General features: G+C 34.3%; 1 protein-coding gene and 1 long non-coding RNA gene across 5 annotated transcripts in view; one reads left to right on the forward strand and one right to left on the reverse strand.

Moving 5' to 3' along the window:
* LOC135127806 (uncharacterized) overlaps positions 1 to 18,135 on the forward strand; it is a 25,720-nt gene extending 7,585 nt beyond the window's left edge. For 2 of the 4 annotated variants that reach the window (XM_064054436.1, XM_064054439.1), the window contains exons 2-5: positions 8,035 to 8,385; positions 8,433 to 8,900; positions 15,552 to 16,117; positions 16,166 to 18,135. In XM_064054436.1, coding sequence (XP_063910506.1) covers positions 8,035 to 8,385; positions 8,433 to 8,900; positions 15,552 to 16,117; positions 16,166 to 16,685 — 1,905 coding nt within the window. In that variant the 3' untranslated portion in view covers positions 16,686 to 18,135. The remainder of the gene's footprint in view (positions 1 to 8,034; positions 8,386 to 8,432; positions 8,901 to 15,551; positions 16,118 to 16,165) is intronic. The other 2 variants (XM_064054437.1, XM_064054438.1) reach the window with 2 other exon arrangements.
* LOC135127807 (uncharacterized) lies at positions 16,795 to 19,932 on the reverse strand. Its single transcript, XR_010280282.1, has 2 exons — positions 16,971 to 19,932; positions 16,795 to 16,916 (listed from the first exon to the last, which is right to left on the reverse strand). It is a non-coding gene; the product is annotated as an uncharacterized LOC135127807 (long non-coding RNA).
* Between the last annotated feature and the right edge of the window lie 1,164 nt (positions 19,933 to 21,096).

Genomic DNA, 21,096 nt, shown 5'->3' on the forward strand with positions numbered 1-21,096 from the left:
GAAAGTTAATAAACACAACAAAACTCGAACTAAAACCTTCAGTGTCTATAAAAGAGATATTGTTTTATGTAGCACATACAAGTTATAGCTTAAATAAATAAACAAAAACTTCTTTTTTATAATTTTTCCATAAACAAATATGGTAGCGATTATTCGAATTCATATCCGTCTTTAAGAAATCATAAAAGTGTTGCTAGCCACAAAAGGAGTATTTGTTTTTTACAAATTAGGCAAGGAGATCTTTGTTTGTTAATTCAGCCAGTTTCTGGGATTTCTGATACCATAAGATTAAGTTTTTATTGCTGTATATTTTACCTCGCTAGTATTTCAATCGATCAATGCGGTCTTACATTGTTTATTTTTATACAAAGTTGTGATGGAAATATTTGTTGTAGGCATTTATTACGTAACTTATCTACCTTGGACTCATTCGAGGAAAGTGCAATTTGAAATTGACCGCAACATGCAGAATTTTTCGTTCCGAGAATTCTGTTCTTAACTCACCGTAGATAACGATTTTTTGACATTTCCACCTACAGAAAGAGAAAGAACAGCAATAAAACTAAAAGTAACATTAATTGTGTAAGAATGGTAAGGTGTAGATCCTTTCTTAGCTTAATTGCCTTGAATGCTGCAGGTCAAATGTTCGAGAACATAATTGAACATTTTAACCTTTAACACGGAAGAAGGAAAAATTCGACGATAATCTCTTATTATTATTATAATTTTTCGAATTATCAGTGAAAAACACGGAAAACGCGCACTTTAACTGTTGAATCATTGTTTTGTTTGCGTTTGCAAAGACCATTAAAATGCACAGGTGTCATAAATATTCCAGTAAGTGAACTTGACCGACCCATCCGTGTCATATTTTAACCATTACGATATTACAAAGACAAATAAAGCCCGTGGCACGTCCCGGACCGGAAATATTATTGGCTATCAAATATGGAATAGAATTGCCGGATACTACCGACTGCTTCACTAAACGTTGTACCAATAGCCGAATAAACAATAGCGCGACATTTATTTATTCAGACTTTGTCATACTCGAGTGTAAACAATAATGCAAATATCGCCGCTTTGGAGGTATTTACATCGCTAATCCATTATTAATTAGTTTCAGGTTTTCTGTATTTGCGCGATTTTAAGCGAGATTAAAGGAAAGAGGAAAATTGCAAAACTGAAATGTGCGCAAGAGGAAAGTAAACATTTGCTATAGCTAACAATGTGTCACAGAAATTCGTAAGGGCAGATTACGGGTTTGACGTGATAGTGTTTATCGTAATGGATTTGTTAAAAATCACCTTGACGGGTTTGGGAATAGGGAAATTTCAAGGTAACGAAATGATTTTACGCGGTTAAGTTACGTCAGTAATTACTAGGTCTTGAAAAAGGTAACGAAAAAAGATAAAAATGGTTTGCGCAAACACGATAAACAATAAAAAACGTTAACTAAGTTTGTTCATGCCGTGTTTATTTATAATTAATCACATTTATACAAATTGTGAGCAACTATTAATTTCAGGTTGCGTATTTTTAACTTAGGGAAATTTTTTCTAGTTTTTAAGTTATATTTTAGTTGCAGATGATTAATGTCAATTAAAGAAGTCTGCACGCAACATTCAGTAGTGAAGTAATTTTCTGCGATTACGTCATCAGATTTGTGGAAGGGATAATTATATGTATTAATCCTGATGTGTAGAAAGTAATACTAAACAATTATACTCGTTGCAACAATTTTGTAAATTAAATAAAATTTGACACGATTATTTTTTTGATAATGTTTTATGTTGTAATAATAATTTAATAAAAAGTGCACACACAAATATTTTTTTTCCTCTTGTAAACTCAATCCGGGGACATACTGTGTATGAAATTAGGAAATTACTTATTTAAATGGTTTTAACTTTTCCTTTTTCAAAAAATACACATATCTTTCAGTTTCGGTAGTTTATTTTTACAACCCCCCAAAATTAGACAAGTCCACAAAACAACATTTAATTACACGACACTCTCTCAATAATTTCGAACAACAACGTGTGATTAAATTGTGTATAAATTCAAGTTAATGTGTTTACAGATTACGTCGTCGTAGGTCGAACGTAAACCCCACATTAAAATAAACACAACAAAAACAAATTAAATACGGTTAAATAAAATTCCCAAATCCAGCTTGTCGAATGGTGATACACAAATACTAACATAAATACGTAAAAAAACGCCATCTTTCCCGGTCCACGATTTTATTAATTTGACTGATGAAAATTTTCAAGGTCATTTACTATTATAAATCTCGAATGAGAAGTTTATGAAGTGTAGATAACATAATAACTTAAGTAAAACCATTCAGAACTTTGATATGAAGATAAATATGATTGTTGTTAAATTGTACTAGAAGCATGGATACTTAGAAATCTTAATATGAACTTCGAATTTATAAACAACAAAATAAAAATAACACGGGTTGACGAATAGTCAAATTTTACACATTTCAGATTATAAAATCATTGTTGGATTGTGGCGTCGGATGCGATTTATTTTTCTTTGATCAACTGCCCATTGTTCAAATTACAAACAAAATCTTAACACAATCATGTTTTCATTTCACTTATTAGAAGTCACGCTGACGCGCAAAAACAGGACGCGAGATTTTTTTGAATTCTACCTGATATCTTCGTATTAAAAATATCCATGGTTGCCTACGTTACTGAACGATTTTTCTTATTTTTAATTTTTCATTTTTTAGTGAAATTGAAATTTCAAATTCAGAAAATCATCTTACAAGTGCTTCAATACGTGGTTAATACTCGTACTATCAATATGCATAGTTCTTTACCTGATGACGAAACAATATCACCGAAACATCATAACAAATGCTAAACCAAAAAGCTGCGAAAATTCTCTACGAATTGTACAGTTCGTTAAAAAGCTCATTTTTTAGTAAAAAAAATACTTTAACTTAAATTGTTTCATAGTAAATTGAATTTAAACTTCACACCTTTTTACTTGGGGTTTATGAATCCGCCTTGATTTTTATTTCCCGAGCGTAAGTCAATCGAGTCCATCGACCGAATTGCCACTTTCATATTTTCTCGACGTGTCATGACCTCTAGAGTACACATAAAGTGGTTTCCCGTTTCCGTCTATCTGTCCGTCTGTGTGTCTGTTTGTCTGGTGTCTGTATCCATTTTTATTAGACACGTAATTTCCGAAACTATTGGACCGATTCTTGTCACATTTTGTATGTATATTAGGAATACCATGTAGATGGTTAAATGCTAACTAAAATCTGGCTAATCATCGTTATCTCCAAAATAGAAGGTTTTCAAATTTCATAAATAAGATACGCCTGCACTATATATTTTCACCCTAGACATCGAGAATTTTTGGAAAAAAATCAAAACTGAATAACAATATTTTGCAACTTCGAAACTGCAAAACCAATTACTCAGAAATCTTGTAAATATTTTAAGGTGATCGTAATCATGGTAAATGGTTAAGCACAATTTCGTCGTTTATCCCCTCCCAAAAAAACTGATGACGTCATCTCAAAATTTTGCCGAATAAATCTTATTCAAAATGTGCAAAATATCATAAGTCCATACTCCGAGTTGACTTTTCACCCGAAACGTTCAGGTTTTTGGGAAAAAATCAAAATTGTAAAACAATACCCTGCTCCTGAAGATGCCACTTACGAAAGTGTGCGAAACGTTGAACCCAAAATCTCAATTTACACGGTTCCAACCGGGAAAACGATCATGTATTGATTCCGATCGTGGAAGCCTCCGAAATTATTATAAAACAACATTTTGAAATTTAATTTTGAATCTGCCAAACTGAATGCTTTGAAATCTTGCACATGTTTTAAATTTATGGTAAGCATAATAATTTTTTAATCAAAGTATATTCGCTTGTCCCTTCCAAAAAATTGATGATGTTATCTCAAAATTTTGCTATTTAAAATTGGCAAAATATGATGAGTATATACTTGCGATTTATCACTGCATTCATATTTTTTAGATTTCTTAAACAGGGTGACTCGAAAAAATTAATGACTGAGTTGTTAAAAAATAAACATCCAATCAGATTTAGGAATTTAACTCGTTACTATGGAAATTAGCTATTTAACACCTTTTAAATTTAACAAGATTTTACTTTAATAGGGGCAATATCAGTCTTCATCACAGCAAGTGCTAGAACCGCCCACCCGCCCTCTATTTATTAGAGGATATGTCCTTTGGAAAATAAGACTTATTTGAGCAAGTACTAAGAAGTACCCTCTGAGAAAATAAAGGACGGGTGGGCGGGGCTAGTCCTTGCTAAAATAAGTTTTATTCTGGCAAATAACCTATCATTTGAAACAATAGCGGGCGGGTGGGCGGGGCTAGTACCTGGTAAGATACGACTTATTTCGGCAAATGAGATACCCTCTGAGAAAATAGGGGGCGGGTGGGCGGGCCTAGTACTTGTTAAGATAAAACTGATTTTGCCCCTATTAATTTTGTAAAAGCTTGTGAAATTTGAAGGTGTTAAATTGCAAATTTCCATAGTAACGAGTTAAATTCCTAAATCTACCCGAAATGTGCATAATAGCATGAGTTTTTACTTGTGAGTTATCATTGCATTAATATTTTTTAGATTTGCTTATACAGGTGACTGAAAAAATTCCATGAATGAGTCAATTTATTTTATTGATTAAATCAGGAACCGCTCACTTCGTTTTCCCGAAAATTTGGGAACACATACTGTTATCATTAGTATTACATTGCACCTATCCAAAGTGATAGATGTATCTTTACAAAAATGTTGATGACGTCATCACAGAATTTTGTTGGGAAAACTCATTTGAAACGTACGCCGGACATGCTTCTTTATATTTACTTTAAAATTACATATACATTTTTTTTAACATATAAGAGTCATTAAAAGATAAAATTCGCAAAATCAAATCTTATAATTTTTCGAAAAATCTGGATTGATTTTTACCTTTGACCAATTTTTGAGATGTTTTTCCATTCTTTCATTTTTCAATTTTTCCATTTTTCAAAGTTTCGGTTCCATAATTTTTCGTTTTTGCAACTTTAAGATCCGTTTTATGGAAAGCGAATTAAAAGTTAATCGCGATTAATTTTAATCGAGGTTCGTTGCTATGCAACGTGCATGTTTTAACCAATTCCGGGCTCATATTCTACATTTTAATCCTATGTTAAATTAATCGAGGATTCAATACTTAATTCGCTTTCCATAAGCTGACCCTAATTTTGTCAATTTTTCAATTTCACGCTTCCAAATTTTTCAGTTTATCGTTCTTTGAATTTTTCGTTTTGAAATTTTTCAATTTTTTGTTTTCAATTTTCAAGTTCTTTATTTTTATTTTTCATCTTCCCGATTTTTTAATTTTGATTTTCTTGATTTTATTCACAATTTTTCGTTTCTTTTCCTTTATTTTTTCAATGTTTCTTCGATTTTCCAATTTTTCGTTCCTTTATTTCAAATTTTTCATTTTTTAATTCTTCGATTTTCCAATTTTCAAAGTTTTCAATTGTTCAATTTTTGGATTTCTCAATTATCCGATTTTCCGATTTTTTAATTTCCAGTATTTCGAATTTACAATATTTTTTATCATACCTGTAGCAATCACGCTTTTTAAAAATGTAAAACCTTCTCGGGAGCGCCAGAAGGTTTTTTAATAATTTGAAAATTTTTTTCATAAACTATAATTAATTAATAGACCAAAAGTGTTGGAACATAATATTTTGTATTTGAAAAAACGGCCTAAAAATCCACCAAAAATTCTGAGAAACATGGACCTCAAGATTTTCGAAATATTCTGTTTCAAATAAACTTTTTAAAATATCTTTACAGCCGAAAATAACGTCTCCAATTTGAAATCATCAAAAAAAAAATTCATATTGAAAAATCTATATTTGCTTTAAAAAATTTACCAATATGATAAAGTTTTTAAGTCTTTAATTGTGAAAAGAAAACTACGTACAGTAAGAAAAACACGACAAAATGCAAGTCCCGCCCACCCACCCTATCTCAACTGTGATGATTTTTTTCTTTTCATAACAAGAAACTGAAAACAAGTTTAAAATGGTAAAATTTTGTGGAGAAATACGGATTTTGCAATTAAGCTCCGCCCTCTGGCTCACGAATAAAAAAATTCATCACAATTGAGGTGGGGTGGGCGGGCGGGGCTTATCTTTTTATTTTCGTTTCTGTCTTAATAGTCTTACGAATGAAAAATTCACGCAGGTGGGTGGGGTTTAATCTTTAATAGATAGAGTTTTCTTTCAACAATAGCATACTTAACATGTTTTCAGTTTCTTGTTGGAAAAAAAAACTTCGTAGATTAAGAAGAAATGGACAAAATATAAGCCTCGCCCACCCACCCTTTCTCAATTGTGATGAATTTTTTATTCATCGTTAGCTGAAGGGTGGAGCTTAGCTGCAAAACGTCGTTTCTCTACAAAAAAATGTTTTTAAAAGGGTAGAATTTTCTGGAGAAATTTTGATGTTACAATTAAACTCCACCCCTTGGCCTGATTGGGAATGAAAAACTCATCACAATTGAGATCGGGGCGGGTGGGTGGGGCTTAATCTTTGTTTTTTCTTTATGTACATAGTTTTCTTTCGACAATTTGCTCAGTTTGAAAAATTGAAAAATGTAAAAATTCAAAATTCAAAACTCGTGAAATTTCAAACCCGAAAACTGCAAAATCTAAAAATTGAAACATTCGAAAGTTGGAAAATCGGAAAACTGAAAAATTAAAAAATGAAAACTCGAAGAGATATCGCAGAATTGTTAAAAGAAAGACAAAAAATTGAAAAATTGCAACCGGAAAAATTGACGAAACGAAAAATTGATAAAAAGTGAAATTGAAAAAACAAAAAATTATAAAATCGGAACACTGAAAAATGGAAAAATTGTAAAAATAAAGAAAATAAAAAACTAAAACAAAAAATTGCAAATGGAAAAATTAAAAATTGAAAACTCCAGAAACTCAATTCGAAAAATTGAAAAAATGAAAGATTTTTTTAGACATTTCATGGCATTTCCTCTAAAGTTACTTCATTTGGACTTTAAGAATCACTACATAATATTTTATTTCTTTATTAAGAAGTTGTTCTGAAATGCTTTTATTGTTCTTCTAAGTTAGCGAAATTAAATTGATTATTTTTGAAAAATATCGATGTACTTACTCACCTTGCGTTAAAATATGTTAATAATGTTTAATAAAGAACTCCTGCAATGTGTTCAACTCACTTTAGAGAGGTTCCAAACCAAAGGAGAAGATAAAAAAGTCACGATGATTCAGTACTTTTCACATGATAATATTATTTCATCGTTAATCACAAAATTACGCATAATTTCAAGTTGTAAACCTTTTTTTTTATTTATACATATTTAAGTTGTAAAAAAATCCACTGGTTATCGTGCACAGCTTATTTTATTAATTTCAATACATCTTCATTAAAACCATTAATAAATAACGCGCTAATTTGACTTAATAAAATTAAATTCTCACTTTTTACGTGAAACCAGCTGGAGCCTGAAATATTAATTCCAATTTAAAAAATTAAATACACCAACCCTGCCTAAACAGAGGGTCTTTTATCCCCCACAGCGTTGCTAATTATAATTCAAGCCCATTAAAATTTCAACAGGCTTTTTCTATTAAGCCGGCGAACTCCTGGTTGGTTTCTTAGACTGTTCGCAACTTGGGAATCCCTCAAATAATGATTTTATGTCGTTCTTGTTACGTAAACAAAAGAAAATCAATTTGGGCCATCCCCATAGAAATTATTTAAGACATAGACCATACTTTATTAGAAAACACGCAATCACGTTTGTGTATTGTATTAGGGTGAACAAAAATAAAATCTTTTGACGAGACGTCATTAATTATTCACCTTTCGTTCGAGAAAAGCGATCGCACGGTATAAACAAACAAGTCATTAATGCCGCCATAAAATTAGCATCTTAATCACAGGCGTTCCCCTCGGACTAATAAAATTTCCGCTCAGTCGCAGATTTTGGAGCGAGTCCAATCAGACCGCGTGACAGTAACAAAACCCGAGGAGGATCGCCGAAGACGAACAATCATAGTGGAAAAGAAAAATGGCTCGTATGGATTCACCTTGCAAAGCTACGGCATCCATTACAAGAAGGAGCAGGAAATCGAGATGATAACTTATGTGGATTACGTGGACTACGACGGCCCGGCCTACAGGGCCGGGATGAGAGAAGGCGACGTAATCTTGTCCATCAACGGGACCGATATGGAAAAAGCCGACCACAAAACGCTAGTGAATTTCATCAAGAATTGCGACACTAGGATGAGGATGGTCGTGTTGTTCGAGGACTGCGTACGCAAGGTAAAAACACAATTTGTATAGTTGTTCAGTAACGACTTCTTGTCTAGGTGGAGCTCCATATGCGCTACATCCAGCTACAGCGCGTCCTCCAAAGCAAGATGACCGAACTGGAGAAGTTGTGCATTCGCGAAAGACAGCTGCTGGAAGGTAAATGGAAAACGCACAGTCTGCCCGCTCGAAAAAAGGCCTCGCAGAACACTAATGGCGACCCCCCAACCCCCACACAAGCTGCCTATTCCTACTGTAGACCGACGGTCTCTACAGAAGACGTAGCCAAAGTTCAGCAGAAACAACAGAATCCGCCGCTGATTTTCGCTTACCAGTACTTAGACCCCCATTACAAGTACATGCTGCAGCCTTCTGCCAGTAGTAGCGGAGAGTATTTGCTAACTTTCGAGCCCTCGCGTTATAGAGGAGAGCAACACCACTTTATTGTCAAAACACCATGCGATGCGCCTCAGAAGCAGAACAGGGGCAACCAGACTAACGGAAATGGGGTAGAAAAGCCTAAGAAGGTACTGTACATATAGAATTATTGTATTCTCGATTTAAGATATTATAGTTTCTGTTATGTTGAATGGCTTTTCTTTCTTTTTTTTTGCTCCTGAACGCACATCGGGGTTTGAGAACTGCGGCTACGATTGAAACTGTTTCCTAGAATTTGTTACTAGCGTGTTTATTTTATCCAACACTTCTTAATAAAAGTGCTAAGTATGATGATCTTGAAGTATAAGAGCGTCACTGATGGCTGTATTGCTGGAATCCTCTGTAGTGAACCAACTTAATTGAATGAAACAATATAATAATAATAGGGACTCTTCCCCTTCTTTTCCTGTCTTCTGAACTCAAATTCCACGTCGCATTTCTTTTTTGTTTTGTGCGCTTTTTTGTTCACATTGTACATTTATTTTTCTTCCACGTTTTCGCCATCCTGATTTTTATGCTTTTTCTTTGTCCATTGCCAAATTTTTCTAGATACATTTGTTAGTTACAGAAACGCCTGCTTTTTGGAGAAGGACGCGATTGGTGTCAGTTTTCGTGTTTTGGAGACGGAAGTTTCGACAAAATCGTTCAGAAACTAAGAAAATTTTGCTTTTGGCAAGGTTTCTCATAATTTCTAGCGATTCCAGTACCCTAAGAGCCGAGAAATGTCGCATTCAAGCATTCAGCTTGAAAGGAATGTTTTGTCAAAATTTATAAAATTCGAACTACTTTGAAGCTCATTCTGGGCTTTTCGAATTGACAAATGGACATCTGTTTTTGCGAAAATAAAGCGATTGGTGTCAGTTTTCTTGTTATAGCGGCTGTCTACACCTGTATGGTTAATTACGACGTTCTTGATTCGATCTGGCGCAGTTCAGGTTATTTGACATTTGATTAACAAAAGTTGAGGCCAAAAAATGATCTAATCTTTGTTTGATGGAACTATCTTCTTGGAAACTTAAACTTGTATGTATTCCTTCAGTACAGTGGACGATTTTCACCCATCGTAGCGTTTCTATGTTATAATATTAATTTTGGTCATTTGCTAAAGAACGTTGTAAACTGTGTCCAGTGTACGATTGAGTTTCTAGTGAGTAGGTTCAAGAAAGAAGCAACTAGGTAATTGAAATATCTGAAATGAAGTAAAATTTCCGCCCCCAAGATCTTTCAACCTACTTCAAAAACCAAGGGTCCCCGAGATTCTTTCAAACTACTTCAAAAATCTTCAAGATTCGTTAAAACTACTTCAAAACAAAACACAAGAGGTCCCCTAGATTTTTTCAAACTGCTTCAAAATTAAAACAAAAGGGATCCTCGAGATTCTTTTAAACTACTTCAAAAACAACACAAGACGTCCCCTAGATTCTTTCAAATTACTTCAAAAATTAAACAAAAGGGATCTCCGAGATCTTTCAACCTACTTCAAAAACCAAGGGTCCCCGAGATTCTTTCAAACGACTTCAAAATTAAAACAAAAGAAGTGCTCGAGATTCTTTCAAACTACTTCGAAAACAAAACATAAAGGTTCCTCAGATTCTTTCAAATTACCTACTTCAAACACAATACACAGAAAGATTCTTAAGACTTTTTCAAATTACTTCTCTCTCTCATATATATTTTGAATTTGTCTCTTTAAAATGTACGTTTGAAAAAGTAGTAAATACATTTTAAACCGTTATTAAGAAGTGTTGGATAAAGTTTTGTATGAAACACGTACATTAATTATACAGGACTTTCATAAATGATTTATACATCCAAGCGGTCATTGATTTGTTCCGCCTTTTTCGCACTGTGCACCCATTTAACTTGTTTTGTGTTTAACTGGTTGCATAATTTCAAACATGTTGACGTTGCCATTGATAGTAACTTTGATGTTCAACTTTTGCCATATTTAAAGGGGTTGTAGAAGAAAAGTGGTGGATTTAAGTTGATTACTACAAAAATTTACCATTTTAGGCATGTTTTAAGTTTCTTGTTGTCGAAATAAGTCTACACATATTAAGAAAGAGAGGCAAAATCTAGGCCCGCCCACCCGCCCTATCTCAATTGTAATGAATTTTTTTATTCGTCGTCAGTCAAGGGGGCGAAGCTTAACTGCAAAATCCTTACTTCTATACGAGAAATTAAAAACATGTTTTTGAGTATCGTGTTTAAAGAATACAATGTATATTAAGAAAAAATTAAAGTCAAAGATTAAGTTTTTATTCGTTGCCAGACCTAGGGGCGGAGCCTAATTACAAAATCCATATTTCCCTATAAAAAAAATACCATTTTAAACATGTTTTAAGTTTCTTGTTGTGCAAAGATGACCAAACATGTTAAGAAAAAAAAGGCAAAATGTAGCCCCGCCCACCCGCCCTATCGCAATTGTAATGATTTTTTTTATTCGTCGTGCGCCAAGGGGGTGAAGCTTAACTGCAAAATCCTTATTTCTATACGGGAAATTAAAAACAGGTTTTTGAGTATCGTGTTGTTTAAAGAATACTACGTATATTAAGAAAAAATTATTGCCAACGATTAATGAAGTTTTTATTCGTTGCCAGACCTAGGGGCGGAGCCTAATTACAAAATCCATATTTCCTTACAAAAAATCACCATTCTAAACGTGTTTTAAATTTCTAAGAAAAAAACATCATCACAATTGAGATGGGGTGGGTGGGCGGTGTTTATATTTCGCCTTTTTTCCTAATATATCTAGTATTCTTTGAACAACACAATATTCAAAAAAGTGTTTTTAATTTCTTGTAAATAAATAAGTATTTTGCAGTTAAACTTTACCACCTTGATTCGTGGTGAATAAAAAAACTCATTCCAGTTGAGATAGGGCGGGTGGGCGGGCTTACATTTTGCCTTTTTGTTTTAATATGTGTAAACTTCATTTCACAATATGGAGCTTAAAACATATTTAAAATGGAAAATTTGTATAAGGAAATATCGATTGTGCAATTAGGCTCCGCCTCATAATTGCAAAATCCATTTCCTTGAAAAAATGTACCATTTTAACCAGATTTTAAGTTTCTTGTTGTGAAAAGATGGCTATGTATATAACAAAAGCTAAAATATAAGCCCCGCCCACCCGCCCTCTCTCAATTGTGATGATTTTTTTATTCATCGCTAGCCAAGGGGGCGAAATTGAACTGCAAACCTTATTTCTGTAGAAGAAATTAAAAACATGTTTTTGGGTATTGTGTTGTTCAAAGAATACTATGTATATTAAGAAAAAATTAAAGCCAAAGACTAAGCCCCACCCATCCCTGCCCTGATCTAAATACGTTGTAATGAAGTTTTCATTCGTTCCCTAGAAAAAAATTACCATTTTAAACGTGTTTTAAATTTCTAACAATAAAAAAAATCATTACAATTGAGATGGGGTGGGTGGGCGGGGTTTTATATTGTGACTTTTTTTCTTAATTTCCAGTTTTCTTTGAACAACACGATATTCAAAAACATGTTTTTAATTTCCTGTAAAGAAATAAGTATTTGGCAGTTAAGCTCAGCCCCATTGCTTCACGGCGAATGAAAAAAAATAATCACAATTGAAATAGGGCGGGTGGGCGGGCTTATAATTTTCGTTTTTGTTTTAATATGTGTAGACTTCTTTTCACAACATGAAACTTAAAACATGTTATAAATGGAAAATTTGTATAAGGAAATATCGATTTTATAATTAGACTTCGTCCCATATTTGCAAAATCCATATTTCCTTGGAAAAATGTACCATTTTAACCATGTTTTAAGTATCTTGTTTTGAAAAGATGGCTATGCATATTAAGAAAAAAAAAAAGGCAAAATGTCACCCCGCCCACCCGCCCTCTCTCAATTGTGATGATTTTTTTATTCATCGTGAGCCAAAAGGGGCGAAGTTTAACTGCAAAATCCTTATTTCTGTACGAGAAATTAAAAACATGTTTTTTAGTATCGCGTTGTCCAAAGAATACTATGTATAAAAAAAAAATAAAGCCAAAGATTAAGCCCCACCCATACGGAGCCTAATTGCAAAATCCATATTTCCCTACAAAAATTTACCATTTTATTATATGTTTATATTTTGCCTTTACTCAAAAACATGTCTTTAATTTCTTGTAAAGAAATAAGTATTTTGCAGTTAAAATTCATCCCCTTGGCTCACGGCGAATAAAAAAATCATCACAATTGAGACAGGGCGGGTGGGCGGGCTGACATTTTGTCTTTTTGCTTCAATATGTGTGCACTTCTTTTCACAACATGAAACTGAAAATTGCAAAATCCATATTTCCTTGCAAAAATGTACCATTTTAACTATGTTTTAAGTTTCTTGTTGTGAAAAGATGGCTATGTATATTAAGAAAAAAAAAAAAAAGGTAAAATATAAGCCCCGCCCACCCGCCCTATCTCAATTCTGATGATTGTGTTATTCGTTATAAGCCGAGGAGCGTTACCATTTTAAACATGTTTTACGTTTCTCGTTGTGAAAAGATGACTAAACATGTTAAGAAAAACAGGCAAAATATATGCCCCGCCCACCCGCCCTATCTCAATTGTGATGATTTTTTTATTCGTCGTGAGCCGAGGGGCGGAGCTTAATTGCAAAATTCTTATTTCTCTACAAGGAATAAAAAACATGTTTTTGAGTATCGTGTGGTTCAAAGAATACTACGTATATTAGGAAAAAAACAAGCCACAAATTAAGCCCCACCCATTTCCATTCCCAGCTATAACATCAAAACTTTAAAAGTGTGAATTGCGACATGTTTAACCATCCTGTTGTCGAAAGAAAACTCTATTTATAAAAAAAAAAACAAAAAAAAAGGCTCACCCATCCGCCCCGATCTCGATTGTGATGAAATTTTCATTCGTAATCAGACCGAAGGGGGGAGTTTAATCCTAACATCAATATTTCTCTAAAAAATTGTACCTTTTTAAAAACATATTTCATATGGTAATTTCTTGTAGAGAAATGAGGATTTTGAAACTAAACTCCGCCTTTCAGCTAACGATGAATAAAGCATTCGTCACAATTGAGACGGGGTGGGTGGGCGGGGCTTATATTTGGCCCATTTTTTCTTAATATGCGAAGCCTTCTTTTCCTGACAATAAACTGAGAATATGTTTAACTATCTTGTTGTTGAAAGAAAATTCTACATATTAAAAAAAAAAACACAAAGATTAAACCCCACCCACGCGCCCGATGTCAATTGTGGTGGATATTTCATTCGTTCTTAGACCGAGGGGCGGAGCGTAATTGCAAAATACATATTTTTCGATTGATTTGAATGAGATTGTCTTCTCAAAACAGAAGACTAAAATTATTAATTAAACCACAACCGAACAAAAAAAAATTACTAATCATTCTTTTTCGTTTCTAAAAGTGATAATTAACACTACAAAAAACATTAAAAATCGAAAAAGTAGATATTCTAAAGTGATGTCAGAACGCACAAAATTTGAATCTGAGTGAATCTATTGAAAAAAAATTAGAATTCGTAATGAAAAAACAATTTTTTAAAATACCAACAATTTTAGTTGCGATATTTTTAAAAATTATTTGTTAAAGTCGAAAAATAAAGGAAGCAGAATAAAATTTACGGAACCAATATTTATGAAACTGAACTTTTTTAATCCATTGTACTCTAGGGGCAAAGAAAATTCTGGTGACCACAGATCATATACTTAAGTATGTACGAAACATCTATGAAAGTCCTGTACAATTTATTTGAGAAAAATACCTGACCTGACCTGGCAGATAATGTACCACAAATAAAAATAAGTGGTACTTCCAAAATCTCTGTTTTTATTCTAAAATAATTCACAAGTAATAATGCGCCCGATGGAATTCGGAACGCAACCCAGAATACATTTCCAAAGGTTTCATAGATGTATTTATTTATTTATGCAAAACACTAATAACACACAGGAAACATCAAAACGCATCTGGGAGGTCAAGGGTTTTCAGACCCCTTTTAATCCATTTGTCAGGGAAGGTCACATCCGAGTGATCCCGCACCCTTTTATGATAATGAGCCCGAGCACCGTCTTGTTGAAACCATAAATTTTGTCGTATCCCAAATTAACGTTTTCGAATAGCAACGATAAATTAGTTTGAATAAATTTTAAATGAGAATTCCAGTTCAAATTGCCTCTAAAAAATAGGGATCAATATCAACTCCAATAGCAATACCTGTACCAAATGTTTGTGGGCGTAAACTGCCTGAAACTATCTCTCTCTAATCCAGCGGGGTCGTTTAGGCTGTAATAATGACAGTTGTGGTTGTTAAATACATTTTTTTCTCATATAAGTTTTCAGTCTCGAAAATGTATTTTGGGTTGCATCTTCGGCTTAGGCTCATAGTAACTTGTGAATCATCCATGAACATGATGTTTAAGGGTAAAGATTATGACCCCTAACGGTACTGGTGGTGTTTTGCCTGAATGCTGTAAACGGATCAAAAACGTAAAAACATCTTTTTGGTTGATAAAATCCTCAGAATAAGAAAACCATCAAACATAATTAAAAAAAATATATTGTGCATACTTTGCTGTTATTTGTACGAGCATCTACATTTGCCACATCACTGAATGAAATTTTTGCTTCTTCACCAACCACCATAGACCACTGTAAGTCTAAACATCTTTCATCCCAGTGATCCTGGAAGTGTTTGCTCTTCTTCGCGCCGTTTCCACTCTGTCTACTAATCTCTCCTTAGCTCCCCAGGTTTCTCCTCCTTGCTAATGGCGCTTTTGCCCAGGTGCAGACTTCGTGTCACAGTTACGCCGGCCACTTGTGCAACCCCTGCATGCAGTCCGGCAACAACGCGGACAATACAAGTTTGGAAGCTTACGATTTAGCGAGCCCATGCTGTGATCCTCACTGTGTGCCATCAAGTAGGCGACGTTCGCGCAACCACAAAGATCACCATAGAAAGAGAGATTCAAAGACTGAGGAAACGCAAACAGACCCTCAACAAACACCGCAACAACGATCTCGTCCACATTCCCAAATCACGCAAACGCCACCTTCCAATGTTCAGACGTACACGGTGCCGAGGAGATACTTCCACTTCGGTACTGGTTTAGTCAGCCAATGCAGTCTACACTCCTGTACTTCCAGCGAGCTGAGCGCCGTCGCGCCGACCACGATGGGCGAGAGCTCGGCTAGTTATACCACCTCGTTGAGCACGGACACGTTGTATTGGGACGGCTCGTGTGACATGAGTACCCCGAGACAGATGAGCGTCAAGTCGGCCAGCAGCAAGCACGAACATCAGCAGAGGTAACACGATTGTTGTGTAGAATCCAGTAAATTGAACCCGTTTTCTAGGTACACTCAGCCGCCTCATCCCCACGAGCCCGTCTACGTCCAATACAGCGCCGTCAAGCCCAAATCCTGGGACAATCTAGCGACCAAAGCCTTCGGGGGCTACGGTTTCGGCTACGGGTACTTGGACACCTCGGGCAAATGCACGAAGACGGCCAATCGTACCCAGAGCAAGAACCAGAGCACTCAGTATGTTCGCGTCGATAAGCACACTTCCACGAATTCGACGCCACAGCCCCAGTACACTCCACACACCCATCGGCGGTATTTTCAACCTACTAAATCCACGGAGAGTCTTCTCTCCGTCCCTAAGTACTCCAATGAGGCTCTGTCCGACTCTAGCGCCTCCTGCGAGTGCCTCGACGCTTCGTCTCCCGCTCCTGAGACGGTGGAAACTAGGTTCTTCCAGAGTCCCAGGCAGAGCATCAGTGTTAGCCCCACTGATCCCAATTTTGGGTACTACAGTGCGGCTAGGAGACCTTCGAAGGTCATTTCCACGAGCTCAGAAGCCACTAGGTTGTAATTATAATTCAATTAAATTTTATGCCTCTACAGTGTTTTGGGGGTTGGTTCAAGGTTCGGGGGGAGAGGGGGTTTGGATTTGGAATAGAGGTTGCAATTAAGACAACGAAAATGTTTATCGGTTTTTTATTGTCTAGGAAGGTACATTGATATCAATTTTGACTGGTAGCGGTTGCCAGGTCAAAGATGACGTAGTCAATACTCATCGTATTGGGTAGTTCTGACTAGTTGCCTAGAATTGTGGAAATCAGTTATCGTTATTAGTTAGCTGATAAGAAACAATTACCAAAGAACTAATTACTATTTGGTTACTTCAGTAGTAGAGGTTTGGACACGGACGAAAACCGGTACTCAAACCTTAAGCTACAGTACTCAGTAGAGGAACAAATCCAATTATCGTTTTGATTCATATATATTTTCTGTAAAATCTTAAAACAAGATTTATAAATTTATTTATGGGTTTACATTTTGAAATAAGTAAGGTACCTTAGTGATTTAAAGATTACAATACAGGGTGAGCTAAAAATACGAACAAAAAAGCCAATCTTTTCCACACTGAAGGCCTCAACATTTAAAAATATTTCATATATACGGGTGTTCCTAATGAAATGTCATTTCTTTTTTTGATGTGTCATAGTAAGGACACCTGTACATATGGAAATATTTTTATAAGAAAAGTTTGTGCCAGTCCTGTTTTTATATCAATGTTTTAGAAAATATCTCACCGCTGACCACCCTGTGTATTTTGGAAATGTAGAACCCTAGATACCGTAAGACCACTTGACAGCTAGTGGTACGACCACAACGTGACACCACTAATCGGGTACTTTTGAGCCCTCAGTCCCCATTTTTAAGCGCGATTTTCTAGCCCCTCGAAGTCTTGAAGGTTTCCGAAATACCTGTATATCCACCCCGAGGCCTTAAGATTTTTCTATCGATGGTTCAACCTCATCTAGATTCGTGCTTAGATAGTTTTGATATTCTCGTTTTCAAGCTCAATTTAGAGTACTTCTACTATATATCTAGCAGATCAACCATCTCAGCACCCCCTTTTTTCATTCAATAGGTCGCATTGCTTATCAATCAAAAGATACTCATAAATCGATTTAATTGAATTATAACGTTATGCTTTTTTTGCTGAAGAGGTTTATGAATGTGATATTAGTTACTTACACATACCAAAGTAATCATTTTAATTAAGGTGTGCAGGAGAGCATCCTGTGAGAGTCGATGTAGTTTTTCTAAGTTATTTGTCTTGATTTTATTTTTGTTATCGTCTTATTTTTACATGAATGAAGTTGACAATAAATTTTGTTGATTTTAGATGAGTAGGTTTTTTTACGAGGATTTATTTTATACCAAAAATATTCATATCATTTCTAGATGAATTAACGCAAAAATGTTTTCATTTGACGATTTGTCAATTTTATATAATAAACTGTTGTTTTATATCTGACTTTTTATTCCAATAACCTAGTTAAAATAGTTAAATATAGAAGAGTGGAACTTAAAATAAAACAAACGTGTGGATGACATCACACCGATATCCAAAATCACCACTAAATACAAACACAATGTGTCATTCTAATACATTGTTCGGGTTCTTAAAGCTTTGACATTGAATGTCTATTAGTAACCTGATGTGTGATTATTTGTCGGTGTGACGTCAGACATTCAGTATAAAATATACTTTCCCGTTTTGGTTGTGTTACTTAAGCGTATCACGGGTATGCTTATCAACACGTAGTCATCAATTTGTACTCGTCAGGGCTCATCGACCACATTCTTACCACTAGCAGAACTGACAATAAAATATGGACTACGCTCATCAAGGTTCGGAATGTGAACACCTCCATGTATTACTGGTTGCATACTATAGCCACTCATTGTATATTTGTAATACTAATTTTAATTACTTGTAGTATAATTGTCTAAAATTCGCTGAAAGTTATACCCTCTAGTCAATTTTTGACAGCTACTTTTTGGTTTGAGCCACGTACAACACAATTAAGACGCTTCAGAATAAGACGGCATTTAGCACTAAATATTTGTACTAGTTATTTTTCCCCTTATCATTGTCATGTTAACCACTATAATTATAGTACAAACTTGACAAGTTTAAGCAACAAGGAAAGCGCTATGTGGAAAAATGTTAAAATAAAAACAATTGAAAAAGCGTGCGTTAGTAATAAATAAGTTACAAACAGTATAGTCATGCTAAAATTTTAAGGAATTCCATTTTTTTTAGAGACAATGAAAATGGAAGTTTGCTGTTTTTCTTATCTGAAATTTATCAAAAAGTACTTTGATCCTTAATGTTGCACTATCTACTATCATCTGTCCCCATAAAAGCGATAGCGCCAAATTAAAAATATGTAAATAAATAAATAAATATTTATTAAAAAAGTACATTCCAGTAAGTATACGATACTGATTTTGTCTCGATTTATTTAGTTTCTGTAAAATCGAGCAAGAAAGCACAGCTAAGACTGAAGATTAGTGTTACATTGTACATATGTATATTAAAATTAATAAATTTAACTTGTAAAAATCTGTCCTTAAAGCTGCATGACGTTTTTTTACTGTGTTTAAATGGAAATAAGAGTGAATTTCGTGGCATATTTTCTTGCCTTTTTATCACTTTCGCGTTTTCTTATTAATGTTGTTTTCTCATCAGACATATTTTTTTCAATTAGCTGTACTAAAAATATAGATGCAGGTAAGGACAATGTGTAATATGTATTATTATATTTTAAAGTACATAACAAACATTTTTTCATCATCTAAATTAAAATTGAAATAATTTTTTGTTTTACAAAAATTAAACGATCTAGATTATTACAAGCAGAACAAGTGCTCTAAGAGTACAAAAAACTGGGTGTCCCGTTTCCGTCTGTTTGTCAGCTGTTCGTGGTTCTATTAAACACATAATTTCTGATTGGAATTTTAGGTGTATGTCAACCAAAATTTTTCTGACGATCCCCACCAACAATTTGATGACGTTATCAAAATTTTTAAAGGTAAATCCTATTTAAATTTTATGGCATAATATGGTTCTATTGTTGTGGTCCATTAATCCGATATTATGTTTCAAGTTAGATCTAGATCCAGAGAAAAAAAATTGATCGAATCCTCGCTCCTGAAGTACAATAAAACAGCTTTTTCGACAATTTATAAAGTATGAACAAAACAGTATTGTATTTTTAAATTTTCGGGAAAATGGATAAAAATAAATTAACTCATTCATAATTTTTTGGGACACTTGTATAAGCAATTTTAAAAAATATGAATGCAATGATAAATCATATTTTGCAGATTTTAGATAGGATTTATTTGGTAAATTTTGAGACGACGTCATCAATTTTTAGGAGGATAAAAAATATATTTTGACCGAAAATTTACCGTGCTTACGATAAGTTTAAGACGCCTGCAATGTTACACAATTTTGATTTTCTTTCTAAAAATCTGGATGTCGTAGGTAAAAACTCAGCACGGATTCATTACCTACACATATAGGACAATGTTATTCTATAAAATTTTGAGGTGACGTCAACACATTGTTGGTGGGGATGATTAGACACATTTTGGTTAGCGTTTTACAATCGATGCGGTAGTTTCAGACATCTGTCTAACAAAATCGACACAGACGGCAGACAGACAGACAGACGGAAATGGAAGACCTATTTTTCGTAGTCTAGGGGCCATGACACATCGAGAAAATATGAAAGTAGCAAGTCGCCCGATAGAGTGAATTACAATACTTCCGTAGCTTACGCTCGGAAACTAAAAAAAAATATTCATTTTATAATTTAACTTACCAACTACAAAACTAACTGCTCTATGCTCTAGGGATATCATAAAAATGGTAAAATTTGTTCTGTTCATCCTACGCAAAAATTTGATCTCAAAATGCTGTTAGATAAATCCTGATGTAATAAAAAAAATAAATTGATACATCCATTTTTTTGAGTCACCTGTATAAGCAAATCTAAAAAATATGAATGCAATGATAACTCACAAGTAAAAACTTATATTTTGCACATTTCGGGTAGATTTAGGAATTTAACTCGTTACTATGGAAATTTCACAAGTTTTTACAAGATTAATAGGAGCAAAATCAGTTTTATCTTAACAAGTACTAGGCCCGCCCACCCGCCCCTTATTTTCTCAGAGGATATGTCATTTGCCGAAATAAGTCTTATCTTACCAAGTACTAGCCCCGCCCACCCGCCCCCTATTTTCTAAGAGGATATGTCATTTGCCAAAATAAGACTTATTTTAGCAAGTACAAGCGCCGCCCACCTGTCCTTTATTTTCTCAGAAGGTAGTACTTGTTAGTACTTGCTAAGATAAGTCTTATTTTGGCAAATGACATATCCTTTGAGAAAATAGAGGGTGGGCGGGCGGGGCTA

Source organism: Zophobas morio, unplaced genomic scaffold (genome assembly GCF_036711695.1).
Source record: "Zophobas morio isolate AGI-343-1 ecotype UQ-CSIRO unplaced genomic scaffold, CSIRO_AGI_Zmor_V1 ptg000012l, whole genome shotgun sequence".
NCBI lineage: Eukaryota > Metazoa > Arthropoda > Insecta > Coleoptera > Tenebrionidae > Zophobas > Zophobas morio.